Here is an 18,996-nt window from a genome sequence, read left to right on the forward strand (position 1 = left end):
TGCACAGCGAGCGCTCGCTTTCACTCTCCGCATCTCCGTTCCCGGCTTCTCCCTGGCTGTGCAGACCATGAGGTCTCTGAGGCAAGGACCGGCTGGGTCTGGGCAGCGCCTGGTGGGACCCGATCAGAGGTGGGGCCTCTGCGAAGGCAACATCCCCATTCCAAGCTCCAGACAAATGCCGAGCCCGCGGATTCCAGCAGGGAAATCCCACCGGGCAAGGGCCTGCGGAGGTGACCCTGACCCCCACTAGGAGCCAGCCCAGAGAGCGAGGGATTGAAAGAGGCTGACAGAAAGGAGCCAGGAGAGGGCACATGCCTCGTGGGGGGCAGAGAGACGGAGCGTGGGAAGCCCTGTGCCAGCGTCTGAGTGCGGCGCCCTGCCCTGCTGTCTGCATGCCAGCCGCTCTGCCCCTGTCGCTGCTTCTTGCTCCCCTTTCAGGCCCCCCCACCAGCGGGCAGCGGCGCTGGAGCGGCTAAAGGCTGGCAAACGCCATGTGGCAGGCAGCCCCGGTGCCAGCGCAGGGCACGGTTATGAAAGCTGGGAGTGCGTGACCACATGCAGAGCCAGAGCGGCTCAGAACAGCCAGGTCTCTGTGCCTCTCCTGGCTCCTCTGGCGCGGCCCGGCGCTGGCCGCTCCCAGCCCCGGCAGCGAGGAGGGAGAGGGCTTTGTGCTCAGAGCCCCCTGGGGAACCCTGGGGAGGGGCTTTCCCTAAACGGGCAGGGCGGCCGCCAAGGGGCCTGTGGGAAATGAGTCGGTGGGGTCTCAGGGCCATACCCTAGGTGCCCAAACCATAAAAACGAAGCCAAAAGGCACCTGTCCTGGTATCGCCCGGAACACCCAACGTCACCGGAGTTTGCCAGGCTTTGGGACACTGCACGATCCAGGCACCCGCGGAGGAAGGGAGTGGGCCCGAGATGGAAGCGAACACTACAACATGACAGCCCCAGCTTAGCTCTACGCAGCGTCCCAAGAGAACCACGCTGCCACCCTCAGCGGCAGCGCCCGGCCCGAAGAGGCCGAGAGCTGCCAGATCGAGAAGATCTCGCCCCGCTGCAAGGACAGGAGCCCGGAGCTCACCAGGAGACGCAGCGCTGAGAAAGCTGGACGAGGGAAAAGCCTGCCCCGGCTGTGCCGTGTCACCACCCCGAGATCCGCCAGGGCCCAGCCCAGACGCAACAGGCAGCTCTAAACTCAGCACGGCCCAAGCAGTAACACCCAGCGTCTCCGACAGGGGCTTCTCCCCTGCCGTGCTCAGGGCGCATTGCCAGGGAGAGCCGCGCCTGAAGCCAAGGGGCTCCCAGCGTTCACACAGAGTCCGAACCCTGCGGACGAGCGCCCAGGGTCTGCCCACGCCGAGCCTTCCTGCAGAGCAGGGCCTGGGAGGAGCGGGCAGGTGCGCTCTGGTCTAGCCCGTGCCTGGGGAACCAGGCAAAGCAATAGAATAAAGACACGGTTAACGCCGTTCATTCCAAATAACTGGCATGAAATGCCACCCGTGGAGCTGCACAAAACTTGGCAGCCACGAATCTACATACAAACGACTTCATAACCTCTACCCAAATGGTCCCCACGACTCCGCCCCCCGGCCGCCCCATCCACCAGCCAACGGAGCGTCCGTGAGCAAAGCAAAACCCACACGCCTTCCCCAGTCAGAATCATGCCCCCAAAGAGGAGAAAGACACACACACACCCCCGGAGCTCACAAGGGATCCACTGTGGAGTTTAATGTGGACGGTGCCTAGATACTAGAGTGATGGGTGGCAGGATTAATATAGATAGATAGATAGATAGATAGATAGATAGATAGATAGATAGAGGGGGTGGATGGAGGATAGATAGATAGATAGAGGGGGTGTATGGGGATAGATAGATAGATAGATAGATAGATAGATAGATGGGGTGTATGGGGATAGATAGATAGATAGATAGATAGATAGATAGATAGATAGATAGATAGATAGATAGATAGATAGATAGAGGGGGTGGATGGGGATAGATAGATAGATAGATATAGATAGATAGATAGAGGGGGTGGATGGGGACAGACAGACAGACAGAGCGAGCTCCACAGAGCAGAACCAGGGGCAGCAGAGGGGGGGTCTGGAGAGATGACGCTGGCCGGATACAGACGCCCCCCTTCTATATTTGCTCCAGCGATGACCTAATCCCCAGCGCAGGGAGTCCCCAGCCGGGCAGTCGCGGAGCCAGGCCACAGCAGAGGAAACAATGGGACACTTTCTTCCTCCGCTCGGTGGATTCCTCGGCTGCTAATTACAGAGCCAGAGGCGTCTGCTGCCCACGGCCTGGTGCAGCCGGGGACCTCCCCAGGCCATGACCGGCCTCACCCCAGCCCAGCCCAGCCCGGCGTTGCCCGGCAGGCGGGGCTGGCTCGGCGTTGAAGTGCAGCAGCTGCTCCCAGCCTTCCCCGGGCGTGGGAAGCTGTGCTCAGCGCACACAGAATCAATGTGGTGCCTTGGGAGGGTCAGCGGAGGGGGGGTCCCCATCTTCCATTACACGGCGCCAGGGTGACGGCCTGAGCCAGCTGCCCCCCCCCCCCCGCATCCCAACACCCTCCATGCAGCTGGAGGCTAGCGTGGGTCCAAGTAGCTTCCTCCCGCTCCCCGCCCCCCATGCTGAATCCAGCCAGCCAAGGGGCAGCCTTGGGACCCCAGCTGGGGCAAGCCGCCAAGCTGCTGGCCGGGGGCGACTCGACCCTCGAGGCACCAGCCTGTCCGGTCCTCCTGCCCCCCACTGCTCCGTGCCCCTTGCTTTGCTCTGAATGGAAGGACTGGGCGCGGACGGGGCCGCCCTGGCAAAGCCCAGCATTGGCCCAGAGCTGTGGCGAGCAGGGGGGTCATTACCTCTAGACCTGCTGGACGGCGCAGGCGAAATCCCCGCTGATTCCGGCGCAAGCAGCAGGCCTGGCCGCCCGCTGCCTGCTCTGACCTGCGCGTGCAGACGTCTGCCGGGGGCTGGCGGGGCAGCAGACGCGGTGGGCAAGGCCAGCCAGCAGGGAGCTGGAGAACCCCGAAGAGCCCAGGCTGGCTGGAGTAAAGGGGGCTGGGAATTGCCCAAAGCACCCAGCGTTGGCCTAGCTCAGACGTGGGCAAACTACGGCCCGCGGGACCCTCCTGCCTGGCCCCTGAGCTCCCAGCCGGTAGGCTAGCCCCTCCCCCGCAGCCTCAGCTCGCCGCGCGGGCAGTGCTCTGGGCAGCATGCCGGCGTGGCTAGCTGCAGCCGGGCGGCGCGGGTGCAGGGGGGTGGATAAAGGGCAGGGACTCCCAGAGGGGCAGTCAGGAGACAGGGAGCAGGGGGTGGTTGGATGGGGCGGAGGTTCGGGGGGGGGCATCAGGGGACGGGGAACAGGGATGGCTGGCTAGGTGTGGGAGTCCTGGGAGGCCTGTCAGCAGGTGGGGGTGTGGATAGGGGTCGGGGCAGTCAGGGGACAGGGAGCAGGGGAGGGGGTTGGATGGGTTGTGGGTTCTGAGGGGGCAGTGGGGGGCGGGAAGTGGGAGGGGGTGTATAGGGGGAGGGAGCCAGGCTGTTCGGGGAGGCACAGCCTTCCCTATCCGGCCCTCCATACAGTTTCGCAACCCCGATGTGCCCACCCCTGGCCTAGCTGCTCCCAGCCAAGCTCCCCAGTGTTTTACTGCTCACTTCAGCGAGAGCTGAGCTGGGCCGATGCTGAGCGCGGTCCAGAGCAGTGTGACTCACTCATGGTTTTCTCAGAAGCCTCGTAGCGTGGGCGGTTGTCTTAAAGCCCCACCTCCCGGAGTCCTGGGATTCAAGGGGAACTGTGGCTTGCATTAAGCAAAGCAGTAAGTTTCCAGCCCTCCTGGCTGCAGGGAGAAGCTAGGGAACATGACCCCTACATCCTCGAAGCCCAGAGGACGACTGACCAGACCCCAAGCGGGTTACTTAAAAAGCCAAAAACCTCATGATTTTTCAAGCCATTCTCGTGATTTCTGGGGGGCCCGACTCATGTTTTTGCAAGGTTTGAGGCTGGAAACACAGTGCGGATCCCAGCTGATCCCGGGGCAGGCAGGGAGCTGCTAACACAGCCCTCCACAAGAACCATCCCTTTTCAAACGACGCGAGCCCGACTGTCCTGGCTTATTCCCGAATGCCACGCCACACGACACCCCCTGCAGGCCATCGAGTGACAGGGCACGCCGCCACTCGGACACATGTTAGCGGTATCACCCCATTGGGAGGCTCCCACTGGCTGACCGAGCCCGAGGACAGGGGAACGGAACCTAGCAGCTCTCGCTTTATTAAATGATCCCTTCCAGACAGCGTGTCTGTGATTTCCCAGCCTCCCTGGGCCTATCTAAATGCAGACCTGATCCCCAAGCACCTCTTGGGGGCCTGAACCAGCCAGCACCCCAAAACGCCCAGCAGTCATGGGCAGGACCTGCTCCCGGCACATGGCCCCTGGCATGGCCCATCAGCACCCGGTGCCCAGCTCTGCCCCCATCCACCGGCCAGAATCTCTGCTGGGTTTGCTGCGTGTTTTGTTTCCTGCCGAGGATGATGAAACACACACGCACGTGCGTACACATGTGTACACACACACAAACATGCATGCACGCACACACAAACACACGCACGCAGAGACACATGCACACACACACACGTGCACGCACACACACGCACAGAGACACATGCACACGAGCACTCGTTCTGTGCCATGCCCCGCAGTGGCCTGGCAAGGCGATGGCAGGGATTCCTGGGGGAGGCACCAGGGCCGGGCCAACTTTCCACTGCACTGAGTGCTCTGTGCTTGGGGGTTTTTTGCTTCATTTGATGTCGCTCTTCAAAGCGAGAGGGAGACGCGGGCAGAGATTGGGCGGGGAGGGGGGAAGAGACACTCAGGGACTGGGGTGAGGACAGAGGCCGCTGCCAACCAAGCCAAGGCGCCATGGGGGCCTCCGAAGCTCCCTGCTGCCACTTCTCCCCGAGGGTGGTCTAGGGCAGACCCAGCGAAGTGGCGGCACAGGGAGCCAAGTGGGCTTGGCAGCTTCTCCCCCTGCATGCTTGGCACGGGCCTGCCGCCTCCAGGGTCACCCGCCTGCAAACACAGCGTCAGCCACACTGGGTGCTGGGCAACGTCTCGCCCACGGCACCCTCGCCAGGGCAGAGGGGTCCAGGCTGGGCTGGGTGCCACGTGCTGGGCGACCAGAACCCACACGCTGACGTGCCTGGATGGGGCCGTCAGCCCTGGGGGGCGTCCTGGTGACATGCACCCGGGCACCGTCTGGCTGCGGCCGCAGCTGCAGACGAGAAACCAACGGGCTTCCAGCCCGACTGGTTGGTGAGAGCCCGTCTGTGCCAGCCCAGGACACGAGGCACAAAGCTACTCGCTGCTTAGAAGACTGATCAAATGCTGCGCCTCGCTCTGGGCAGCGCCAGGAACATTCCCGCAGCCGCTTCTGTCTCAGAGCAGTCCAGGGAAAGCCCCGTCCCCACGGGCCCACCCATCTCTCAGCCCTGCACCGCAAGAGGAGGGCGCCCGGCCCGGGACGAAGGAGATCAGACAGCCCCAAAGCGCCTTGAGAATTAGCTAGAACCATATTCTGGGCTTGCCTATCCCGACAGCTGCCGAAGTGCTTCCCAACCCGGGGGCTGCCCTGTCAGCTGTAGATCTCCATCGCCTCCCACCACGCTCTGCACCGGAGCTGGGGATCTGCCCCTCCGGCCCTTACTCCTCAGGGACAAGCCATCCCGGCAAGGGAACAGTTCAAACCAAACAGCCTCATTCGGCCCTGTCCCAAAGAGAAACAAGACTGGGGGAGGGGGTCCCTTAAAGAGCCCTGGGGCGATGGAGAGGACCCTGGAGGGCTCATGGACACGGCCCTGTCCGAGACGGGGATCCGAACACGCCTTCCGCCAGCGGGAAGCCTTCGACCCGCATTGCGGCAGGGGTGCGCGCACCGTCCTACCTACGCAACCACAACTGCCTGTGCACGGAGCCCGGGCTTGGGGGTGCAGTGAGTGCACGTCTCGCTGTGGGTCCACTGGTCTGACCCCCCGGAGCTGCGAGGACTTGCACCAGGGGAGGGGCTGGCCCAGGTCAAACTCCAATTTGCCCTCCCAGCTGCAGAGCTCTGGCGGGAGGTGGCTGGGGCTAAACCCCCATTCTGGACCCAGGCCCAGATCCCCAGTGGGGCCCAGGGAGCCTTACCTCTCCCTGCCCAGTCACAACCAGGATGGAACGTGTGTCGGACTGTGCCCGTCACCCCCCAGCAATACCCCTATGACCCGGCGAGCCTCACTCCCGTTGCTTTCTCCCTGGACCCCGACCCCAACCCCAAATGTATGGGGGGGGGGACAGACTCCTCCCCACCTCGGCGCGCCCTTTGCATGGCCCGTCTTTAACACTCCCCCGCTACTGGCCCTAGAAGGGAAGCGGTTCCCCCCCCCCCGTGAAGATGCCAATTAAATCAAGACAAACTCTCTGCAAACGCTGCCCTCGCTCTGAGCGCCACGGCAGAGCCCTGGAGCCACGCACGAGCCGGGAGCCCAGGTACGCCCACATGGGCTGCAGCCGAGTGACCCCAGAGGAGCCTGGCGCCCAGCGCGTCCCCAGCGCCTACCCGCCAAGCCAGGGCCAGGTCTGCAGCGGAGCTGACAGAGCTGTGCCCATGTGCCCGCTGCAGATCTAGCCCCCAGTCGCTCTCCCGCCAAAGCTCAGCGCTTCTCCCAGGAATATCCCCACCCTGCTAACACCCATGCGGCTCCGCCAACCCTGCAGCAGCGTTCTGGCTTGGGGGCTCCCACCGAGGTATCGCACGTAACGGCAGCCCACGAGGACCAGCCCCTTCCTTGCCTGCTTCTGCAGCAGGGTTCTCCTGGGTGCTGGGGCCAGAAGGGACCAAGGCAACCGCGGGGCTGACCCGCATAACACAGGCTGGGGCATTTGGGCAGCCCCCACCGGCCACGCGGCTCCCCCCAAGTGGCTGACCCCTCCTGGCCCAGTGGGCCTGGCACGCAGGGGCCCAGAACAGATGCAAGAGGTGGACCTGGCCCCAGCCAGGAGCCTGCTCCCCCGTCCGCTCCCCGTCATTCTGCCGCTAGCTTCAGTGCGTTTACACTGGAGTCACGGGGGCAGAAACCCTGATCGCAAGCTGTGTCAATCAGCAGAGAGCCATTAAAGTCCATGGAACGACACCGACTTACCCATGCGTGCGTGTTGCCATGCCTGGAGCAAAGCCCCTTCCCCGTCCCAGCCGTGGGCCGTGTCTAGGGACCGGGGAGCCCGCGAGGGTTCGGAACGACGGGAAAGCACTCGAACGGCTTCCGTTCATTTGTCTGTTTGTTGGAGGGACGCGTTTGTGTCCCCCAGAGACGGCTCTGAACCCCGGCGCGCCGAGAAATTCAACCCCCTCCACTGCAACAAGCGCAGGGCGAGTCAAGGCGGACAGTCGCTCCTGCCTGGCTTTTGGGATCAGAGCTGCACCCCTTGCTAGGATCAAACGGAGAGAGCGTCCCCAGCTCCCCTCACACCGTAGGGCCCCCGAATGGGCCAAGCCCGGCCGGCGAGGAGACCAACACTGCCAGCACGAGCGCCCCGCCTGCGCAGCGCGGGCATGTCCTGTCCGACGGACAGAAGCCAGCAGCAATCCCCCGGCTATGGTGACATCCAGCGACCGGCAAGCGGGCCGAGTGCCTGGCGCCGACGCCAGCTTGGGCGTACCGCGGCTTGTAAACACCAGCCAAGTTGCGCTGCCCAGTTGCCGGCACTGCTGCCACAGAGCGTGCCCAAGCACGGAACCGGCCGGAGAAGGACATTGTGCCACTCCCCGGTGCGGTGCCCTGGTGACACGAACCAGCAGAGCGCTGTGACCGCGCCAGCTGCTCTGGTCTCCACAGGGAGAGAGCGGGGAGGTGGCAGGGGGGTGCCAGTCCCTGTCTCCCCAGCCAGGCACGCCTGGCAGAGCTCACCCAGTGACTGTCGGCGGAGCACGCCCCAAGCTCTGTCAAGCCGTCTGCTCCCCCCTGCAGCAGTCACACTGGGGCCGGATCCTCAGCTCACGTCAAGCAGCCCAGCTCCACTGGACCTGCTGGAGTGTGGCCGATTCACACCAGGTTAGGACCTGGCCCCACACACGATTGGGTCGAGTGGAAAACCCATGACGGGGACAAGGTTCATACAGTCACCATCAGGACAGGATCAGGGGCCAGGTTCCCATCTCAGCTACTCCACCAAAGTCAGCCGAGGTACACCGGCATTAAACCAGAGTGACTCCGGATTGGCCCCGGGGGCGAGCAGGACGTCCCTCGGCAATCCCCTCTCTGCCTCACGTCTCCCCCAGAAGCGGGACCCTCCCTCGGACGGGGTGAAAGGAAGGGCTGTGTTTGTTGTGAACGCTAGCAAAGGCCTCCATCCGTCCGGCTCCGGGCATGGACAAAAATAGAAGACAATAGACATAAGCAGCCAACAAATCTTAATGCAGACAGATTAACGAGCTCCCAAGGCAGCCGGGGAAATCTGAATGAGCCCGTGGCTGGCCAGACCCACAGCTGGCGTAGGGGGGCACTGGGGTGGCACCAGGGGAGGGCTCTGATGGGAGGCAGAGCAGGAGAGCCTGGCGGGAGGCTGGCGCGGGCACCAAGACCACAGCAAAGGCGTTTACACTGCTGCTGGGTTCCCCCCGTTCGCTCACAGGAGCCACCCGGCCCCTGCTGCCCCCTTTCCCATCACACTGAGCTGCAGAGAGTGGCTGCTTCCCACCTGGGGTGCCCTGCCCCCCTCACATTGCATGGGGCAGCCAGCCAGGGACGGAGACAGAGCCCCCGTCCCTCTGAGACAGTGACACTCACCCAGGGGACGGCCGGAGTCACCCCATGGACTCAGCCGGGGCAAACCCGGAACGCCCCCCCCCCCCTCCCCCAGCCGACCTGATCCGGTCACACTGGGGCAAACCCAGAGCAGCCCCCCGCCCCTGATCCAGTCACCCCAGGGCTAACCCAGAACAGCCCCCCCTGTCCCAGCCTGACCCTGATCCCGTCACCCCGGGGCAAACCCAGAACACCCCTGCCCCAGCCCGACCCTGATCCAGTCACCTCGGGGCAAACCCAGAACACCCCTCCTACAGCCCAACCCTGATCCAGTCACCCCGGGGCAAACCCAGAACAACCCCCTGAGCCTGGTTCCGGTAGCCCTGGGGTAAATCAGTTTTACCCCCATGCCCAGTCAGACCCAGCGCGCTCACGGGGTGCCTGGCTGGGCAGTGCCATCTGCGCAGCCCCAGCCCACAAGCACCAGTCGGGTGGTCTGACGTCCCGATACTATCGGACCATCCTGATATTAGGGACTTTGTCTCAGATCCACAACTATTCTCCCCCCCGGCCCGCCTGCCCCCAGCAGTGCCCCTGGCCCAGCACAAACCAGCCCTGCGCCAGGCTGGCTCCCCGCCCCTCATCCTACCTTCAGAGCCGGCTGCCTCGGCCGCAGCTCCCCATGCTGGCCGGCGGCCCCGGCCCGGCGCTCAGCTGCGGAGAAAAGGGGCGATTCTCCCCCCTGCCTGCGGCGGGAGGCTCGACAGAGCACACCAGAAACCCCCTCGCGCTGGCCCTCCCCCTGCGGCGCCCCCCGGCCCCTCTGCAGGGAACCAGAGCCTCTCGCTTCCCAGCGGTAACCTGAGGCGCTGGCAGAGCTGCACACAAGGGCACGGAGAGCGGCCGGCAGCCAAGCCCGGAGTCGCTGCCAGCTGGGAAGAGTTTTTATTCCAAACAAAAAAAAAAAACCTTCTTCCCTCCCCCACGCCCTCTCCCGCCCGGGCCGCCCGCCCCTCGGCCCCCAGCCACGCCGACCGCACGCTCCAGAAATTCCTAAAAATAATCTCCCAGCAAAGTAACAACTCAGCAGCTGGGGGAGCGGGGCGATTTCAGTCCCCAGGCAGCCGCAGGTCGCCAGGCGGACGGGGCAGCCTGGGTTCGGGGCGGGGGGGGGGACCCCAGCAGCCAGACGGGGGGCCCAGAGCTGCAAGAAGCAGGGCGAGGCACTGGTCCAGCAGTGAGCCCCCTCTCGCTCCCCACGGGATAAACACGCGTGGCACAGCCTGCTGGGACCGGCCGGGAGCTGGGCTCCGGGTGTGGGACGGGCCCCTCTGGGCCTCTTCCCTCATTAACCTCTAGGACCCCGGGACAGACGCTCCTCCAGCCCCCCTCCAGGGAGGGGGAGGGGAAGGGGGAAGGGAATGGCCCACCCACAGGAGAAGGGAGAGATGCAGGCCTGGGAACCCCAAGAGACGGTTCCAAAATGGATCTGAACCAGGCCCCCAAACCCGGCCAGGAGGGGATGTCAGTAGCTGGCCTGGCCATCATCAGCCCTCAGGATATGAAGTTTGCCAGGCCGGGTGCAGACGGCCTGGGGATGAGGGCTCTGGCGCTCCCGGAGGCTGAGAGTGGGCGCTGCCCAGGCATGGCAAACTGGCCTGCCTCACGACAAACTGGGGTACCACCAGCTCAGTCACCAGAAGGAGCAGCCCTGGGGCTGTGAAGGGGCTCACGACCCAGCCAGGCAGCGTTTGCAGCCTGAGCAGGGTACCAGGGCAGGAGGAATCCCAAACCGCACCACGCCCCTGTGCCCAGCGCGTGCCAGCCACTGGTTCGCACCTACGCCAATTCCTTGGCCCCCACTTAGCTGCCTCCTTTGGAGCCCTAAATAAATCCCACTACTAAACCACCGTCCACTTTGCCCCGGTGGCACGCCCGGGTCCCAGGTGCAGGGGAATGCCCTCTGTCCCTCGTCTGCCCGCCGCTGTGCCTCGCCCCCAGCTAGCCCCACGGCACTTCCTCCACCAGCGGGCAGGGGAGAGGGAGACAGGTCCCAGGTGCAGGGAATGCCCTCCGTCCCTCGCCTGCCCGCCGCCGTGCCTCGCCCCCAGCCAGTCCCACGGCATTTCCCCCACCAGCGGGCAGGGGAGAGGGAGCTGGGCTGGGAAGCTTTCTGGCAAACGGCCTCCGCTCCCTTCCAAGCACGAAGGCTCCTGGGTCAGCCAAACGCTGGAGCGCGGCAGCTCCAACCCAAACAGCCGCCGTTCCTGCTGGCCTCCGGCGCTGGGGCACAGGGGAGCCTGCAGCCGGCCATGTGCTGTCCCTGCCTTTCAAAACAAAGCCCCTTTGGGCACCCGGCAAAATCACAGAACTGGAAGGGACCTTGAAAGGCCATTGAGTCCAGTCCCCTGCACTCACCGCAGGACAAAGTACTGTCCCTGACAGGTCATTTTTGCCCCAGATCCCTAAATGGCCCCCTCAAGGATTGAACTCACAACCCTGGGTTTAGCGCGCACACACACACACACACCCCTCTCTCCTTGGCACCTGCAGCAACCTGGGCCGGTTGTCAGGCCGCGGCCGCTCACAGCAGAGGAGGAGCGACACAGAGCTCTTCTTCGGCGCTGGGGCCCACGGGAAGGTACGCCACGCCGCGCCACTCAATGGACACAGCTCACCGGACTGCAAGAGACATCTGAGGTGCCGCGGCCAGCGAACAGCTCAATTCCCAGACCTCAGGAGGCGCTCTGCGTATCCCCGAAAGCTTGTCTCTCTCCCCAACACAGGTTGGTCCAATCAAAGTTTTTCCCTCCCCCATCTTGTCTCTACCGTCCGTTGCCACATTTGCAGAATGAAATATTCCCAGTGCTCGTTTTGAACTGGCTGATTTTACACAATGGTGCGTCTCAGAACATGTGGCGTGACCACAACAGGTTAAAAAGGAAACATTTCCATCAACCAAAACTTTGTTTTTAAATTTCCCCTTGGAAAATGTCGACGTTTTCATGTTTCGCTCTGATTCAAAATGAAGCCGAGTTTCAAAATCTCCAAATCCTCCACGAGACGCAATTCCTGGTCTCTGCCCAACTCTAGCTTTGGACAACAAAAATCAGGGCCCATATGCTGTGAACAACAGGCACAATTGCTACAGGGGGGCAGCAGGGCTGGAAACCTGCTCTAAGCTCTCATCATTTGCAGGAACAAAGGCCTCTAACACTTGAGCTAAAGGAGCCTATCTGTAGCTAGCAGCAGTAGTAGCTCTTTTATCTTCCACTAGTGTCTTTCACGCTCTCTCCGACCCCATCAACTGCAGCCGATTGTAATGTTGTGTAACTGCACAAACGCTACAGGAAGAACACAGGCATTTTGTAGATCCAGCCCCCCCTCAACCCTAAGCGTCTCTGGCTTCCCCATGGGAGCTGCAGGCTCCAGCCCGAGAACGTCCCCAGGCCGTCAGACAGGCTGGGCGAGAGCAGGACGGCGGTGAACGACATTCTGTTTTGAAAGTTGAACCAAGTTAACGTTTGGCCAGCAGGAAGAGGGAACCTGGCCCCGCGTGGGGGTGCATGCGCCATATTCCACAGCTGGCACACAGCCAGCGCAGGAGCGGACATGCATGTGATGGGGCAGGAGACACTCTCGCCCAGTAGGGGGCAGCGCTGCATTGGCAAACTGTGGCCCCAATCCTTCAATCAGACCTGCATGAGCAGAGCTGCTCGGTTACCCCTGACCCCAGGTTACGGTCCCCGTCTCTTTGCTCCCGGCAGGGGCAGGATGTGCAGCTTGGCAGGCGGTGCTCCCTGGGGTTCCTGCCAAATCCCACAGACCCAGGCGGGTCAGGGAGTCGATCTGCAGAGTGCCCTGAGCCGCAGCCAACAGCTCGGAGGCTGATCCAAGCCGGGCCGGGCCGCACGCTCTGCAGGTTCGCTCGGCACTACCCTCCGGAGAGTATCCGGCAGCAGACAACGCTCCCTCGTTGCCCCAGGCGGCTCACAGCTTTCCACGAGGAGCTGAGACGGAGCCACTCCCCCAGAGGCTGCCGCAGCTTGCACACTGCTAACGATGCTTCCCCCTTCCTCCAAGGGGATCGCAAACCCGAGTGCTCTAGTCAGCCAGTCACTCGGCACGCAGGGCCGGGGAACTATGCTCAGGTCACAGATGGGGAAACCGAGGCACGGGCGACTAAGTGACTCGCCCACAGTGAGCCACCGACAGAGCTGGCAATTACTCATTAATAACAAGAAGAAATGACTCGCTAAGCCCCAAACGGGCTCTGTGCCGTAACGGACATGGCAGGAGATTAGGCAGGGCCCCTGCCCCAGCGAGCTCAGCCTATGTGAGCGTTTGGTGATGGAAAGCAGACCACTGGCTCCCAGGCCCGGCCCGTTACACAGCCCCCTTTCCTGCCTAGGTGGGGCGGAGACTTTGCGGGGCCCACATTCCTGTCGGGGCTGCAAGGGGCCACATTTTCAATAGTAGATCCCCACGCTATACGTGCGCTCAGCCGGACGAGCCTCCAGATGGCTGGAGAGCCGACGCTGCCCAGCTCGGAGGTACCTAGTACCTGCGGCAGCCTGGGGGGACGAATCAGCCCAATGTGAAAATCAGGGCCAGGCCGCGGCTCTGTTCTCAGCTCTGGGTTTCACGTCTCCGGAACGACCCCCACACGACCATCGGCGGTGGCTCTGCACCGTTCTGGCACGTGCCCAGACGCAGCCCGGCCATACCCAGCTGGTGCTGCCGCAGCCCCGGCCTCTCGCCTCCCTCACACAGACGGCCCTTCATGGGACGCACGCAGCTGCTGCAGCGCCGGGAGCACCCCCCCGATCGGCACGGCCGGCCCCTCTAAAAGAGGCCAGATGCCGAGCTGGTGTTCGGGAGGGGAGCGGCAGCCGGCGGATGGAGATTGTAAAGCAAGCCTCCCTCAGGTGCGTTTGCCTTGGCTGCCGCTCAAGCCAAGCCAATTAGGGCTACAGAAAACAGCTATTAAAAACCAAGGAGAAAAATCAGGTTCTCCCCCGCTGGGCCCCGGGTCCTCGTCAGGCTGAGCTCTGGCGCTATCGGGCCCAGCTGGCAGTGGGGCGGGAGGGGCTGTCAAAGGGCAGCCTTGTTTCAGAGCGAGTCTCTGCGGCACTTCCATCTCCCAGCATGCCCGGCCCCTGGGCTGGGGGGGCGCGGGCTGGGAGGACAATGGAGACCCCATTCCTGTCCCCCAACTCCCCCCGCCTCCCCAAAACCGCTGGGAGCCGGAGGCACTCAGCTCTGGGGGAAACCTGGCCCCAGGTGCATGGCACTGCGGAGGGGACGTGGGAACGGGGGCGGGGAAGGAAGGATCTAATTCATACCTGTAAACAGGACAGCAAGAGTGAGATCGCCCCGTCCCCGTCCCCACCCTCCGGCACTCCTTGGGCAGGTTAAAAACTACAACTCAACCACGGCACACAGCAAATGGAGTAAAAGCTGGCGAACGGCTCCTTCCCGAAATGGAGCTGTAAAGGGGTGTGACGAAGTGGGGGGTTCTCTTGGTTTTTCCAATGGTTTGCATGCAGAGGGGGTGGGACTCAGTGTCCCTGGGTGTTACTGGTTTCACAAGGGGAGGGGAGAGGGAGTTGTTGTTACAGAGGACCAGCGAGGGAACATGGAACCCAGGCCAATGGCCTGGAGCATGGAGACCCCAGCGACTGGTGACCTGGGGACTGGGAGGCCCAGCTCGGGAGTCACAGCCGGTTCTGGCCAGTGGGAGGACAATGGGCTGTGGGGAGAGGACCCCGGTGACCTGATCAGCCGGTTCTAGCCAGAGGGGCCAGAGGACAGAAAAGGGGAGAGGAGGCCCAGGCGACCCTGTTTATCTGGAGAGAAGCCAATGGACAGAGGCGGGGCCTGGGGCCGGTGATCTCAGATGCCCAGCTGGGAAGCAGGGGGGCTCTGGGCTGAAGAGGGGGAGCAGGCAGAGCCCACCTGGACGCAGGAAGACTGGGGTGTGTTGTGTTGAGGGAGGCCAGGCCTGAGGGCCCTGAGAGTTTCCTGTGCTGTGTTCAGATGCTCAATAAACCCTCCTGTGTTACGCTGGCTGAGAGTCGCTCTAGGCTAGAGAACAGGGGGCATTATTCCTTCTGGGAGTGGAGGGCCCGGGGAGTCCAGAGCGAGTGGACTCCCTGAAGGGGCCCACGGCGAGAAACAGACGTGCTAAGGCTCAGAGAGGTGCGGCTCCAGCAGGTGGAGGGGCCTGACCCCGAGAGAGAGTGGACTCCCGAGAAGGGTTGTCTCACTGAAGGGGGTTCCCCCCAGGGACTGCACGGGGCCAAGAGTGGGCACGATCTGTGAGTCCGTGACAAGGGGGATCCTCATCCAGAGGGTCTGTTTCCAGTGGGGTCCCGGCCGATAACATCCAGTCCTCACTGATCAAGTCTACAGCTGCCACGCAGGTTAGGGGAGCGGTAAATCCCGCACAGGGCAGGTTACTGATACCAAGCGATCTGGCCACTTGGTAAGCAACATAATACACATTTTAATACAGCGAAATGTAAACGTATCTACATCTGGGAACCAAGAATGCAGGCCAGACGTACAGGCTGGGGCCTGTCTGCTGGGAAGCCAGGACTCCGGACGGATAATCAGCAGACCAGGAGCTCCCAGCATGACATTGGCCCAAAGGGCTCATGCGATCCTGGGATACATCAACAGGGGAATCTCCAGCAGGAGCAGGGAGGTTGTTGTACCTCTGTGTTTGGTACTGGTGCGACTGCAGCTGGATTCCTGTGTCCAGTCCTGGGCCCACAGTTCACTGGGGAGGGTTCAGAGAAGAGCTACGAGAACAAGTAAAGGGTTAGAAAACCTGCCTTAAAGTGAGAGACTCACGGAGCTCGGACTATTACGCTTGACACAGAGACGGCTCAGGGGTGACTTGATCGATAAGAACCTACATGGGGGACAAGAAAGGCCTCGGCAGTCCAGCAGAGGAAGGTCGAACACGACCCAATGGCTGGAAGTTGAAGCCAGACAAATCCAGGCTGGAGATAAGGCACATTGTTAACGAGGGTCATTAACCACTGGAACAATGTACCGAGGGGTTCTCCATCCCTGACCATTGTTAACTCACAGGTGGCTGTTTTGCGAAGAGATCTGCTCTGGGGAGTCCTGGGGGAAGGTCTCTGGCCCGCGTTCTGCAGCAGGTCAGATTCGATGGTCACATTGGCCCTTTCTGGCTCTCAGGGCACCGTACAGAGAGCAGAGAACCCGGCCAGTCAGGCAGCGTCTCCCCCCTCTGACAGCAGAGAGAACGGAGATGATTTGCCCAAAGTCACATAGAGAGTCAGTGGCACGGGTACAAATAGAACCCAGGAGTCCTGGCTCCCAGTCCCTCTGCTCTGCCCTCTAGGCCCAGACACAAAGTACGTGGCTCTGCTCTCTCCTTCCCCCCAGCCCCTCTGATCCCTGCCGTGGCAGCGGCTGTGCCCGGGGAGTGGCCAGAACCCAGCTTCCCCAGCTCAGCGTCCTGCTGACAAAGGCAGAGGATGGAAAGGGAGCCACTTTCAGCTCCGTGTTGTGCTTGGCCCCAGGTTCAGGTCTCGCCCACGTTCGGGTCTCTCAGGGAGCAACGCAGCCTGCCAGCCGGGCGCTGCCAGCCAGGTGGCCCAGTGCAGGGATCCGGGGGGAGGAGGGGCATGGACCCCAATCACAGCCAGCACGGGCGGTAACGCAAAACGGTGAGACACACGGGTGTGACCCCAGGGCGGTCAGTGACATTACACCAGGCCTGTTTGCGCCCGGCGGCGCCCTGTCCCTTTAAACCAGGCAGGGAGGGCGAATCAAGGGGGCAGGGGCCCAGAACAGGTGGAGTTTGAAACCTAAGAGGCTGCAGCAGGACAGGAGCTCAGAGCAGCCCATGCTGGCACCATCACCCTCCAACAGCCCTGATGGAGCCAGGACTCCTGGGTTCTCTGAAGCTCTGTGGCCTTGGCACATTCCCTCCGTTTCTCCGGCTGTGGCCCCCAGGCACTGGGAGCTCTAGGCACCGGCGGCAAGGCCCCGCGGCGGGGTGCCCGGCTGGGGGCGTCTGCAGCAGGAACATTACGGAAAAGTCGTTGTTCTGAGCACGGGAGCGTTGCTAGACGCAGGCCAGACATATCGCAGTCCCGGCCCAGCGTGCCAGGGCCCCCGGCTCGAACGTCTGGCCCAGCTGGGGGTGGGGGGGGGGGGGGGTTGTTCTTTCCAAATCTACTCAACCACAGCTGAGAAACACAACACAACATTTGCGTGTGGCCCCAGTAAGGGGCTCCCCAGACCAGCCTTCGCTCTGCAGGGCACAAAGTCCCGTGGCTTTCTGAGAGGAGAGCGGTTGGGAGATGGGGCTGGGGCAGTGGGTGTGCTCTGCTCAGCCGCTGGGCCATGGAGGTTGGGGCTGGGGGCTCTGGGCCAGGGGCCCTGTGAAGGCAAAGCAGGCCTGCAGGCAGGAGGCGGGTGACTCTGGGCTCCAGGGGGTAGACCAGCACCCGCTCTCCAGCTGGAGCCCCCAGCGCAGGTCCCTGGCTGTCAGTGCCGTCACCCAGGGCTGGCCTGAGCTCCCAGCTGCAATGTTTACAGGAAAACTCTGGGGAGCCCCTGCTGGTGCCCGATGCGGAGGCTGGGCGCGCTGGGCTAAGGGGCAGGGGAGCCACAATCCCCCTTCAGTCAGGTTTCCCCACCCCGGCCCTGAGCTGATCGAGGCTCTGTGCCGTGGGCTTTCCGCACCCTCCTGCAGGCAGCCAGCGAGGAGCTTCAGACGTGCCCCTTTGCGTTTGCTCTGGCTCCCCGGACCTCACGGGCAGGGATGCCCCACGCACCCCCCCTTAGGAGGCTGGGCCCGTGGGGGCATAGAGAAGGGGGGGGCTGGGCTCCAGGCAAACACCTGCCAGCGTAGGGAGCCCAGGGCAGACTCCTGGGGACGCTCCAGTTTTGGGATGAGGGACCCGTGGCAGGACGGCCAAACTGCCCCTAGCCCAGTTCAACTGAACTCACAGCATCCACCGGGGATCTGCAAGAGCTGAACCGCATCCCTTTGAAGACTCGTCTTAAGTAAAGCCAGTTCCCGTCACCCCCCCTCGCCCTGCTCTCCCCCAACTAGCACGTGAACGGCTCTGGCTCCGTCCCGCCCTGCCAGCCCAGGTGTCTGGACACAGCTGGGACTTTGCACCACAGCTATTTCTGCCCCGCTGGAATAGCGGGCGCAGCGCCAGGGAGAACAAGCCTGCAGTGTGCGGCGGGCGTTTAACATGAGCAGAGAGCTGGGCTCCAGGAGACCTGCCCTGCCCCGCGCTACCTGCCAACCCCAAACAGCCTGGCCCCACCCCTGCTCCCTCCGTCGCTCGCTCTCCCCCACCTCACTCACTTTCACCGGCCTAGGGCAGGGGGTTGGGGTGCGGGAAGGGGTGCAGGCTCTGGCCTGGGGATTTGGAGTGTAGGAAGTGGCTCCGGGCTGAGCCTGGGACAGGGGGCTGGGGTGCAGGAGGGGGTGCAGGGTGCGGGCTCTGGGCTTGGGCAGGGGGTTGGGGGGCAGGCTCTGGGCTGGGGCCGAGGGGTTCGCAGTGTGCAAGGGGGCTCTGGGCTGAGCCTGGGACAGGGGAGTGAGGTGCCAGAGGGGGTTCAGGATCTGGGAGGGAGTTTGGGTGCAGAATGCGGGCTCTGGGCTGGGCATACGGGAAGGGATGAGAGGGGCAGCGCTTACCTCCAGCGGCTCCCAAAAGTGACAGGCACATCTTTCTGGCAGCGGCTCCTTGGTGGGGACACCAGGGGGTCTCCACACACTCCCCTGTCCATAGGAACCACCCCCACAGCTCCCATTGGCCACAGTTCCCAGCCAATGGGAACTGCAGAGCTGGCGCTCAGGGCAGGGGCAGCACACGGAGACCCCCTGCCCCTGCCCCCAGGGATGGAGCCGGCTGCTTCCGGGAGCGGCCCAGGGCCAGGGCAGGCAGGAAGCCGCCTTAGTCCTGCTGTGCTGCCAGACGGTTAGTGCCCAAAATCTCCCAGTCTGGCTTCAGCAGCCTCTGGAAGATAGGGCCTGATTCCAGGAGAGGGCCCAGCCTCCCGGGGAGGGGTGCGTGGGGCGTCCCTGCCCGAGGGGTCCGGACAGCTAGCAGAGGGTGGCCGGGGGGGGGGGGGGGGCGCAGGCCAGCCGGGGGGGACGGGGGGCTGGGGGGGCCGGGGGCCCGGGGTGGGACGGGAAAGGCCGGTCG

At 63.3% G+C, this 18,996-nt stretch overlaps 1 protein-coding gene across 3 annotated transcripts in view; it reads right to left on the minus strand.

Annotated features, from left to right (window-relative positions):
- IL11RA (interleukin 11 receptor subunit alpha) overlaps positions 1–18,996 on the minus strand; it is a 40,745-nt gene that overhangs the window by 12,330 nt on the left and 9,419 nt on the right. For 2 of the 3 annotated variants that reach the window (XM_034774212.1, XM_034774216.1), the window contains exon 2: positions 15,502–15,588. In XM_034774212.1, the coding sequence (XP_034630103.1) occupies positions 15,502–15,588 (87 nt within the window). Of the gene's footprint in view, positions 1–14,127; positions 14,257–15,501; positions 15,589–18,996 lie in introns of those variants that run through there. The other variant, XM_034774217.1, reaches the window with a different exon arrangement.

The sequence above is a fragment of the Trachemys scripta genome, chromosome 6, assembly GCF_013100865.1.
Source record: "Trachemys scripta elegans isolate TJP31775 chromosome 6, CAS_Tse_1.0, whole genome shotgun sequence".
NCBI classification, from domain to species: Eukaryota; Metazoa; Chordata; order Testudines; family Emydidae; genus Trachemys; species Trachemys scripta.